The sequence below is a fragment of the Nicotiana tabacum genome, chromosome 2, assembly GCF_000715075.1.
Source record: "Nicotiana tabacum cultivar K326 chromosome 2, ASM71507v2, whole genome shotgun sequence".
Taxonomy (NCBI): Eukaryota; Viridiplantae; Streptophyta; class Magnoliopsida; order Solanales; family Solanaceae; genus Nicotiana; species Nicotiana tabacum.
Window position 1 is genome coordinate 122,175,847 of NC_134081.1, and position 12,853 is coordinate 122,188,699.

Sequence of the window (12,853 nt, forward strand, 5' to 3'; positions counted from 1 at the left end):
AACGAGTTGAATGTAATGGGTTCTCCTCGGCTCTTCGCCGCCTGGCATAGACGTGATTGGACCTATAGAACCTGCCACATCAAACGGGCATCGTTTCATCCTATAGCCATTGACTACTTCACCAAATAGGTCGAATTTTCTACATACAAGGTCATTACGAACAAACTTGTAGCAGATTTCATCCATAACAACATAGTTTGTTGATTCGGAATACCAGAGTCAATCATCACTGACAATGCAATTAATCTCAATAGCGATATCATGAGAGATATTTGTGAGAAGTTTAGAATCGCCCATCGTAACTCCACAACCTATAGGCAGCAAATGAATGAAGTAGTTGAAGTAGCTAATAAAAACATCAAAAGGATCTTATGAAAGATAATGGACAATCACAGGCAATGGCACGAGAAATTATCCTTCACCTTGTTGGGTTATCGGACCACCATGAGAACACCCACCGGGGAAATGCTACAAATGTTGTTATATGGAACCGAAGTTATGATACCCGTAGAGGTCGAGATACCATCCTTGAGGGTCATTCAAGAAGCTAAGTTAGATGACGCAGAATGGATACGGGGCAGGCAGGAGAAACTCATGCTCATTGACGAAAAGAGAATGGATGCAGTATGCCATGACCAGCTATATCAAAATAGGATGTCCAATGCATTCAACAAGAAGGTGAAACCTTGGCAATTTACACCAGGGCAGTTGGTTTTGAAGAAAATATTCCCTCATCAAGAAGAAGCCAAGGGAAAGTATGCACCGAATTGGCAAGGTCCTTATGTGGTCTATCGGGTATTGTCGGGAGGAGCATTGATATTAGCAGAAATGGACAAAAGAGTCAGCACAAAGCCCATCAATTCAGATGCAATCAAGAGATACTACATTTGAAGACTGTAGAATTAGGGTTTGGCTGTAACAGAACTATGCCCGACCTGACTTCCCACGGTGGGATACGTAGGCAACCCATGTAGGGTCTGGTCTCCCTCCCCTTTTGTAATAGAAAATCCAAATGTCATCTTGTATGTACTCGGAACTATGCCACGACTTGATTTCCTTCAGCAGGAATACGTAGGCAATCCTTATCAGATTCAATCATCTATTGTAATTGAACTACGTTCTGGCCTGATTTCATTTGGATACATAGACAGTCTGAGTCAGACTCGGACAATTCATTTTCAAATTCTTATCACTTTGCATCTATTGTAATCGAACTAAGTTTTGACCTAATTCCATTTGGATACGTAGGTTGCCTGAGTCAGGCTCGGTTATCATCATAATTCATTTATAATTACCCTTGAACTGCATTCATACTTGATTCCGTTCGGGTACGTAGGCAACCTGAAAGGTTCGGTCATAACCCTAGGAAACCCTTTGTAATACATGCGTTTATATTAGGACGCAATCGACATCCATGGGACAAAGTCATCTAGAAACAATGTTCGCATCAGAAGGAACTTCAAAACATGTCATTATCCGGAACGACGACATGTGTCATAAAAAATAAACAATTTTCAAAAAGATTTTCTAGAAAACTATCATTCCACCTACCGAACATCATGGCATAATCACGCCAGACCTGGGGCAAGGCCAGGACTATGATCAACACAAACCAACACCCCCTACTAAGAATTTTTCATTGAATGCAGGACCGACAAGAGACAAAAATGTTGGGGCACACTCGGAGCAATGATGGACCCTGCTATTCTCTCATAAACCCTTATCTCTCTTTCATTATTTAGTTAATTTCCTCATATGACTAAGGACTAACTCCAAATTCTTTGTAGGTATTCTGGAACCAAGCGTTCAACACGATTAGAGCATATTGTAAATAGCAAACCATCTGCTCAACCAAGCAGAGCACCTTGTATATAGAAAGTCATGGGCTTTATCAATCAAAGTCATGTTTATAGTTACCGTCTACTCAACCAATCAGAGTGCCCTGTACAAATTGAGTAGTTACCTTTGCCAATCAAAGCCTTGTATATAGCAAACTGTTCTCTTCGCCAACTGGAGCACTTCACACGGATCACACTGTCACTCCGCCATATCAGAGAATTCAAGTAGATAGTTGCAAACTTTGTCGCTAACTTCGCCAATCAAAGAACGGACCATCTGATCCCGCCATACATTCCGCCGATCGATGGCCGCAAATTTAGTTTTGCATTCAAGAGTATCTCTTGGGAATGCTCCTTATTTCCTTATTTTATCTTGAATCTTTTGACGTTTTGTTCATGCAGCCTACATGCATGTTCATTTTATTTTCAAGTCAGAAACTCCCATCATGCAGAGATACTTTACATTTCAAGCCAACTACTCCCATCGCATGGAGATACTCCCATCATGAGGAGATATTTTACATTTGAAGCCAACTACTCCCATTGTGCGGAGATACTCCCATCGTGAGGAGACTTAAAGCTCCGATGGTTGTGGAACGGTAGACATCCCATCTAACAATCAAGTCAAATTTAAGAATCTCATTGCCCTGATCCCATATAACGGCTAGCCGGTAGCCAGGCATCATCATTCCTGCATCATCTACATCATATCTTAACATATCAGCATTACCATATATGAGTATGTGTGTATTTCATTTTTGCAAGATCAAACATCGCGACGTGGAACTTCTTATAAGCAGTAAACCAAGCTACAACTCTATGAGGGACAACAAACTCATAAGCAGGCCAAGGATCAAAACTCAAACACGGTCAATAGAACTCTAAATAATCAAATCTTTCAAGTCCCATAATCAAGCTATAATCCGAAGACATTCTGGGTACTAATATCTTCTCGTCTTGCAGTATCGTCATAATACGATACTGGGGCAAGTCCTGCAAGCATCGCCTTCTCCACAATCATCATTCCAAAACTATATGAGGCCTGATCCTCGTTAAGCCCGAGGTATGTAGGCGATTCAAAACCAGAATTTGGGCCCAATTTCCCAAACATTCCCCGAAACTTTCCTTAACTCTTTCCTTAATTCTACAAATCATAATTTTCCTCAAATCCATATGTCATTCCTACAATATATGCCTAAAGTCGAAAACAAATTGGTCTTGGGTAAATGTTTTTGCCCGAAAACTCTTTTATCATCTCTGGTCAAAGAGGAGCAGCTGTTGACGACCAATTTTGACCCTTCTTTTTAAAATTAATTTATTTATACTTAATGATTTGTAATAAACGTGTTGAAAATATTTTTTAATCAATAATGCCTATTTTTGTATAAATTAGTAATTTATAATGTTGAAATTAATAATTTAGTATTATATAATTATAAAATATATTACTCTTACTATTTTGAGACTATTAAAGTAACCGTTATATTCATTACATAGGTTCTACAGTTAATTTAACAAATTATTCCTAAATTTTAATTAATTAGCCTACTATTTCAAATAATTCAAAATTAATGTCATAATTGGAAAATAAGTTATTTTAATAAATAACTAATTAATTACATTAATTAGTAGTGTATTTGATGATTATAATTTCTATTACATTTTATTGAAATAAATTAAGTTTAATTAAATTAATTTTAAAGAGGTAAAGGCTAAATGGCTATAATTGCAATTGCAATTAAATACAAAAGTGGTTATGCACTAAATTGGAATTAGCCCAAAACGTTGCCCCAATTACCCCATCTGACCCAGTCCAAACGAACCTCCCCAGTCTATGTTGGAAATCCATGTCACCCTCCCTGAGCCAATCAAACTTCGCCACGTCACCCGTCTTCAACCCTCATATAAGAAACACACACATATCTGAGTCGTTAATCCCTTCTATCAATGGCCCACATTTTATCTCAATTTTTCTTTAATTTTAACGTAGGCAAGATCCAATCTCCATCGTTGTTACACAAAGATCTAACAGCTCACATAATACCTCGAAAAAATATTTTAAAACCCGAATTATGAGGGTCGTTGATCAAATGATCCAACGGCCCAGATCTTTCCCTTCCACTTTAACCTAGAGACTAGCCTGGTCTACCCCCAAAACCTTAAATCATTTCTCCTAAGACCAGCCATCCCTCCTTTCCATTTTCTCCCAAATCCACCAACCGTAATCAATCAAAAACCTTGCACTAATTCGTGCAAGGTCACAAATCACCCATGAAATCATCCTCTTTGCCTCCTGAATCCGCGGATCCCATCGGTTTCATCCCTATTTCATCACACAAATTCAAAAACCCCAAATCTGAATCCTAGCTTAAAAGATGAAACTTTGAATCTGTAGATTTCTCTTGTGCTCTATCAAATCGGAGCATGCATGAACATATCTCACAGCCTCATCATGATTATTCGAGGTCTAGAAGTCAAATGAAATGACCTCTGGATACTGAAGCTTTGTCCGATGGGTCGTTGCCTTCAACGGTTGACCTATCTCCTCTTAAGTAAAATCTTGACTGCTTTCACCTCTGTTCTTAACTAATTTCACCCGCTCTGCCATCGTCACCTAGACATTGAATGCCACTATATATTGGAGCCTTCAATGCTCTCACCTAACACACGACTTAACAACAGAAACAATCACCAACTACACCTAAATATTGTTTGATCTTTGGATCCTAAACGGCTAAACAAAGTCTTTGTTTGACTTGTTGCTCAAAGGAAGGTCAGTATACATCAACCCTTCCTACCTTTTAATTGTTTAAATTGAAATCGTATCTGCTATATGATCCTCTGTTGATTATCTCTCCTTATGATGTGTTGTTATTAGTTTATAATTTATTATCTCTACTTATGAGTTTTTGTTATTAGTTTATAATTGATTGTCTCTGCTTATAATGTTGTTATATTAGTTTATAATCGACCATTATGCTTTGGAATTGAATGTCTCCTAATAACCTGAAGTTAAATCAGTGATAATCAATTATCTTGTGAACCCAATTGTAACGACCCGACCAGTTATTTTGAGTATTACAACCTCATTTCCCCCTTTACTGCTCAAATTGTACTTTATAGCTGTTGTGTGAATTGCCGGGGTAATTGGTTCGGGTCCGGTGAGGTTTTGGAATGAATTAGAATACTTGGTTCCAAGGGTTAAAGCTTAAGTTAAAATAGTGATCGGATGTCGACTTATGTGTAAACGGCCTCGAAATTTAATTCTGATGATTTCAATAGCTCCGTATGGTAATTTTGGACTTAGGAGCGTGTCTGGAAAATTTTTTGGAGGTCCGTAGTGGAATTTGGCGTGAATTGCCGAAAGTTAAATTTTTGGAAAGTTTGACCGGGGAGTTGACTTTTTGATATCGAGGTCAGAATCCGATTCTGGAAATTGGAATATGCCCATAATGTGAAATGTGACTTGTGTACAAAATTTGAGGTCAATCGGACGTGATGTGATAGGTTTCGGCGTCGTTTGTAGAATTTGGAAATTTGAAAATTTATTAGCGTTGAATCCATGTGTAGTTCGTATTTTTGAGGTTGTTACGTAACATTTGAGGTCTCAAGTAGGTCTGTGTTATGTTATGGGACTTGTTGATACAATTGGTTGAGGTCCCGGGGTCCTCGGGTGAGTTTCGGACGGCTTTCAAATTTGGACTTAAGGAAATGCTGGAACTGTTGCCTACTGGTGTGATCGCACCTGCGAAGATTTTGATCACTTGTGCGAAGTCGCATGTGCGTGAAATAAGCCGCAGAAGCGGCCAAGAGTGGGACTGGGCAGTGCTCGCAGGTGCAAGGAATTTGCCGCATTTGCGAGGCCGCAGGTGCGAAGGGGAATGCGCATCTGCAAGACCGCAAATGCGAGAAAAGGGACGCAGATGCGAGGTTTTGGGAGGCTGGTTATTTTCCGCAGGCGCGCATTTTTGTCCGCAAATGCGGATGCACAGGTGCGAGCCCAGGCCCCGCAGGTGCAGAAATGCCTGGGCAATGTTTAAAAGCGAGGGTTCCGAGAAGTTTTCTCATTTTGGAGCTCGATTCGGGCGATTTTGGAGAGGAAATTTTCCATACAACTTGAGGTAAGTGTTCTTAACTCCCTTGTGATTATATTCCATGAATTCATCTTCATTTTTTGTGTAAGATTATTGAATCTTCAAGAGAAATAGAAGGAAATTTCTATAATGTCACAACGAATTTTTCAAGTTTGAATACCGATTTGGAGTCGGATTTGAGTGAAATTAGTATGGTTGAACTTATAATTGGATGGGTTGTCGTATTTTGTGAGTTTCGTCGGATTTCGAGATGTGGGCCCCATGGGTGATTTTTGGGGCGTAATTTCGGATTTTTGTGAAAATATTAGTATTTTGATATGGAATTAATTCCTATAAATTTTGTGGGCTGAATCAAATTAATTGTGACTAGATTCGAGCCGTTTGGAAGTTGATACGCACATAATGGGATTTTTGGAGCATTATTTAGCTTGCTCGACATTGGATTCAGCTTGTTCGAGATAAGTAACGATTGTAAATCTAGTCCTAAGGGTATGAAACCCCGAATTTTGTATCATTCTACTATTTTTAGTGATTCACATGCTAGGTGACGGGCATGTGGGAGTGCACTGTTGGGGATTTGTGACTTGGTCCGTCCCGTAGCATTTGTAAAGTTGCATACTTTGTTGAAACCATTGATACTTATATGTTTTAGAAAGATTTTCTGTAAATTGGGCTGAATGCCATGTTTGGGCCTTGCGCCAATGTTGTTTGGACCCTTAGGGGCTGTTTCTTACTATCCTCTCATTGTTTTCGATTGAAAATCTATACTCGGTCATGTTTATACTTGTTTACCGCATAACTCAGTTGTATGACTCTATTTTGATGCATATAAATGTTTTGGGCCGAATGCCCTATTTTACTGAAATACCCGAGTGGCTTGAGAAATTTATGACTGAGTGAGGTCGAGGGCCTGATTGGTGAGGATGAGTGTGGATCGGGGCTGCCCGCCTGCAGCATACTTATGACTGAGTGAGGTCGAGGGCCTGATTGGTGAGGATGAGTGTGGATCAGGGCTGCCCGCCTGCAACATACTTTATTATTATCGCACGTGAGTTGTCCGTGAAGATTATAGTGCTTGGGCTGAAGGAGCCCCTCCGGAGTCTGTACACACCCCCAGTGAGCGCAGGTACCTACTGAGTGCGAGTGCCGAGTGCTGAGTGACTGGGAGGCAAGAGTGATTGTGAGGTATGCCCGATTGGCAAGAGTGATTGTGAGGTATGCCCGAGTGGCACGAGTGACTGTGAGGTTTTGCCTGAGGGGCTGTATATGAGTGATGTTCTGCCCGGGAGGATGTTTATGATTTTATCATTGAGTTGCATTGCATTGGCATGGACACATGTCATACATGCATAGAGATGTATTTCCTCGTGTTGTACTGTATCACATCATTCATGATTTTTCATACATTGTTGACAGATGGGCATAGTGATGCATTTGTTTTTACACGGGTTATCCGAAAGGAAAATGAAACATCTTATTTATTATTGACAAGATTTTGGGAGAAATTTATTGTTTTTAAACTATTCATATTTTTGGTAACTCCAGCAAACAATTTGGGTTTTCACTGATGTATTTGAAAGAAAGAACTACTATTTTTGAAATCATGATTTGGCTGGGTATTTTATCCCTGAGTTACTTCTGGTATTATTTGCTTTATGTTGTAATGGATTGTTGTGGACTATTGGTTTTGGACCCGACCTTGGTGGAAGCTCGTCACTACTTTCAACCCACGGCTAGGTTTGTTACTTACTCAATACATGGGGTCGGTTGTACTGATACTACACTTCTGCACATTGCGTGCAGATGTTGGCTACTATTGTTGCTGTGCTCGATGGTTGCGGGACTTGATGATGTACCTGCGTTCCTGTTGTAGCTTCCTCTTGTTCAGGGTAGCCTTAGATTTATAAAAGCTCTGTTTATGTATTATTCAAACAGACTATGTATTTATTTCATTTTCGCTTTGTATACTCTATTCTTAGAAGCTCATGATTTGTACTACCAGTTCTTGGGGAATGTATAAGGTTAAGATAATTGTTCACTTAAATTTCTTTAATAATTGTTATTGGGATTGGATAGTTGAAAGTTGGCTTACCTAGCGGGTCGGGTTAGGTGCCATCACGACTAGTTGGATTTTGGGTCGTGACACCAATGAATGTTGCTCTAAGTTGAATAATCTATGTGTTGATTGAATTCCTATAACTAGCTAAAGAACCTTAATGACTCTTTACACTTGTTCAGACTTTAGATTTCATGACGTTTTGCTAAAACTCTCATGTCTGCTCTACTGAGCTTTGCCTTAGTGTTACTTGTTGATCAGATAAACTAAAAAACAAGAGCAGTCATGAACACATAAGGTTTCAGTACAAGGTTTTCATTGTAGTTAAAATATATCAACTTATGTTGTTTGAGCTGTTTTCTTTATTCACATGTATATCTGTGATTTTGACACCTCTTGAGAGATCAGTGTAAAGGTTTTCTGTCAACTTTCATGACTATGTTATCATGTCTGTGAGTTCCACCCAAATAAATATAATTTGAAGTGATAGAACTAAGTTCAAATGAATTTCTCCAGTTACTCTTATATGTACTCTTCTTGTTAGTGTTGACCTAGATCAAGTTATGTTTTTGATTTGTCCTCAAGAATCTGGTTAAGAATTAGAATTTGGTTAAGGGTTATAGTTATTACATTTGTGTATCATCTCTTGAATTGGTTATACTAATATAAACTCCATCATGCTTGGACTGATACATTCACCTGTTTAACTGGACTAATTGTCCAGCTGCTAAAACCATTCCTACTTTATGTGAGGCCTTTAGTGTCCTGGACTTCTGTAATAAACTTGGTGGTCTGATTTTATACTGTTTGATACTCTACCATGTTTTATAATCCTATAATCTTTAAGAATATCTCTTGTATATGTCTGATTCTCTTCTCTTTTGTTTTCTGCACTCCTCTTGCTCTTAAACAAAACTTCCAGTTTGTCCTTCATACTCTTGCCTATGTTCTCATGCTGCACTATCGCATAAGGGAGACTAAACGTTGCTAAGCTTATATAAGTTGAATGTAATTCACCTATAAGACTTAAGAGAAACATCTAATGTTTACCTTCCCTGTTAAAGAGATTGGTGTGAATAAAATATTATGAACTTTAAGAGAAAATGATCATATTATTAGTGGGATTAACTTGTCTGTCAACATAAATACTCTTGTTAATACTCTTGAGAGACTTTAAAGAAGTTGTTAAATTCATACACCTAGTAAGAAATGAGGTTTAATCTATGTGTGTGAACCTTTGCTAAGTTTGAACATAGTTAAGGTATTGTGACTGCAACTAAGGACTCCTGCAAGCTTGAATCTATCAGTAGGATCAGTAAGGCCGATATACATATATCCTCTCTACTCCTAGTATCTAGGCTTCTGAACTAGTTTATTGGTATTTGCCTTTCTTTGTTTGTATCTGTAATTGGTTTCTTTGGTATTATTGAGCATATTGGAAGTGTTGACAGTGTACCACACACTTGTGTTTGGATTGTGATCTCTATGGTGTAATCTGTTATCTCATATCCATGATAGTATTCCATATTGTTTCTATGAGAGGTATACATACTTGAATCTCTGTATTGTTGTTAGTGTTACATTGGAAGTTACAATGAATGCCTCATTGGCACTTAAACATATAGGGAAGAGTAAGTATGAGTGGTTAAATGTATTTAGGAGTAAGATTTAGTTTGTAGTTGAGATACCCTCCCTGACACAAACACTGCTCGAGGAGACACTTGTAAACTCTGAAGTGCCAGGGATCCAAAGGGTGTCTTGGCCATGAATTGGATTTTACCTTAAGCTCTTAATCATTGACATTCATTAATCTCTTTAGGATTATTGCTAAATGAAGGAAAGGCTTCACTATGAATACTATTTGTTTATTTATTGGACTTTACAATAATTCTATTGCATTCTTAATCGCAAGCATTTGTTACAATTTCATTTGGGCCTTACATTGGTCTTATTTGTATTTAAGTGTTATATTGGGTTTTATCACTAATGTCTTCCTTTATGTTTGGCACAAATGATCGAACTGGGCCTACTGAGTTCTCAAGAACTCAGGCCGAAGTGCTAGCCTAGAGCGTGAAGTCATTAAAGTTGTTGCTGCTGATCGTTACCTGTTGGGCCTAACATTCTTCTTGCCCAAAAAATGAGTCCAATTCCCCTTCCTTTATCACTTTACATAAATGCGTTATTGCTTTTATGTGTATATGACCATGACAATATTGAGTGAATGCTTTCTCTTTTATCATCGTTGAATTACTTTAGAAACCTAAGGAAGCTTTAAACCATAGGTAAAATTCAAAAAACTTACTGTCTCTTACATTAGTTAAATAACTTCTACATTTTTTTGCTATACAGTTTTCACTTTCATTCATACTAACCATTTTCATGAAATTTTTGAAGTTCAAAGCATATTCAAAAGTTGACTGTCACGCCCCGACCTTGTGGAGCGCGACTGGCGAACAACCGAGATATCCCAGTCAAGCAAGCTTATTTGATGCCTTCTATCCGACCTTACCCATGGATAAATTGAGGATGCATACCATTTGTAAGGCAATGAAAGGATTTCATGAACAACATCAATTTCATTACCATTAGTTACTTTATCTATAATTCCCAAAAATACGCCACACATTCATAGTTTAGAAGTGGAAACATGTGATACATATGCAACATTTCTAGTTTGACTTTCCAAGATCAAGATACAACCCACACTATGTCTATGGAGCCTCTAATGGATACAAAAGAGTAATGTGATGGTGCCAGCAATAAGGCTCCGACTATACCTCAAAACACTATACATATGGAACAAAAGGTACAAGACCCCGATAAGAAGTGGGGCTCACCAAGTCAGCTGAGAAGATGGTGTATTGCTATCACTGATCGATGCCTCCTGCTGTGGAACCACCTGCTTCCATTAAAGATGCAGCGCACCCGGCAAAAGAGACATTAGTACATATGGAATAGTACTAGTATGTAAGACTAACCACCCTCTCAATGAATCGGGTAAATGTACAAGGAGAAAGAAACATGAAATCAATGAGAGCTTCCAATAATATTAAAGCATCAAATTAAGAGAAAGATAATTGTTCAAGTAAATATCAATATTTTTAAATTGGGAGATCTTTAGTACCGATACACCACCGTGCTTTTAGCACGGAGTACGATCTAAGCCAGATCGGTTAAGCCGTCTCACCCCAAGATCATTGTGATGGTAAAATTCCTTATCATCAATTGATTTATTGTGATCTCATCAGTATAATCAATGTCATAGGTCTAGAACTCTGCACTGACATTAAGTTGAAACATCAGCTCAAAAAAGAGTTATCCTCCTCTAGACGAGAGTTAGGCAGTTTTTGCCAAGACTTTGGATTTACCGCCATTTCTGCCCCTTCTACCCATTCTTCCAAAAGGGACAAAATACAAATCCTATAAGAAAAGTCATCATAGCAAATCACGTAAAGATTCCAAGAGAACCCCCAAAAGAAAATCCAAGTTTTGCAGACCTTCTAAGAATTCTAACACTAATGTTTGTTGGAACTACGGAAAAACTGGTCACCGAGCCAATGAATGCAAATTAGGCAAGAAGAAGAAGAAAATCAATCTTCTAGAAATCAGCGAAGAAGCCAAGAAAGAGCTTTATTACATACTCGAAGAAGTCGATTCAGACTCCTCGGGAGATTCTGGTAGTGACATAGACATCACCTACGAAACAGACTCTAGTCAATCTAGTGGAGAATGCAATTGCAATAAAGCATTTTGTACCTGTGATGATCTTCCTCCCGAAATTCGAGTTTTGTCTGATAACTCTAAAGAAGCCCTCTTTGATGTCATTCAACACATCAACATTGAAGAATCTAGAAATCGCTATCTTTTAGAACTCAAAAATCCTATCCTTAGCCATCATGAGGATAAACCCAAATCTAGGCTGGTCATTGAACCCTTCAGCATGAAGCAAATTATGTCCAGAATCGAAAAAACTTATGAACCTTCCATTTTCGGTCTAAGACATGAAGTCACAGATCTTAAACGAGAAATCTGAGACATAAAAGCCAGACTTGGAAAAGTCGAACTTGATGTCCTTACTACTCAAGTCCTTAAAGGGGCTACTTCATCCGATCATATATCCGAAGAAGAACTTTTCGAAAAGGAAGAAGTCCTTCCCAATCATAATCATCTAGCAAAACCTACTGCTAAACACTGATGTCTCACCAATAAGGCAACTTCTACTTTGACAAATCCCGGGATAACCGTTATTACTTTTGTTAGACCTCAGAGTCATCATATTCCTATTAAAATTGTGGTCAATAAGAATTTCGTGATTAACAAAATTGCCTTACTTGACAGTGGTGCAGATCGAAATTGCATCATCAGGAGTATTGTTCCTACTCAGTATCTAGAAAAAAGTACTTCCAGACTTCACTCTGCTATAGGAGAACAATTACGCATTAATTTAAAGCTTTCAAAAGCCCATATTTGTAAGAATAGCATTTGTTTAACAAATGATTTTGTCATCACTGAAGACATCAATGAAGATATCATTTTAGGAATTCCTTTTATCACTCAGATAAAACCTTATTTTATTGATTTAAATGACATTACTACCACCATTTTGGGAAAAGACTTACATTTCCCTTTTAAAAAAACACTTTCACAAGATAAAAGTAATTTCACTAGAAACAACATTATTTTTAGAATTAATAAACTTTCTCAACATATCACATTTTTAAAGGATGAAATTAAAGTTAAACAAATTGAACAGATTTTAAAAACCCGGAGATGGTTACTAAGATGATAGGCTATCTTGGCTGTTTATAACCAAAATGTTGAGAAAACTGGGATTTTCAGAAAGATTCATTGGGTTGATATTTGAT

General features: G+C 37.9%; 1 protein-coding gene across 1 annotated transcript; it reads left to right on the top strand.

The window, feature by feature from the left end:
- Nucleotides 1–381: 381 nt before the first annotated feature.
- Nucleotides 382–891, top strand: LOC142167924 (uncharacterized). Its single transcript, XM_075228448.1, has one exon. The coding sequence runs from the start codon at nt 382–384 to the stop codon at nt 889–891; it is 510 nt and encodes a 169-aa protein (XP_075084549.1).
- The last annotated feature ends 11,962 nt before the right edge of the window (nt 892–12,853 follow it).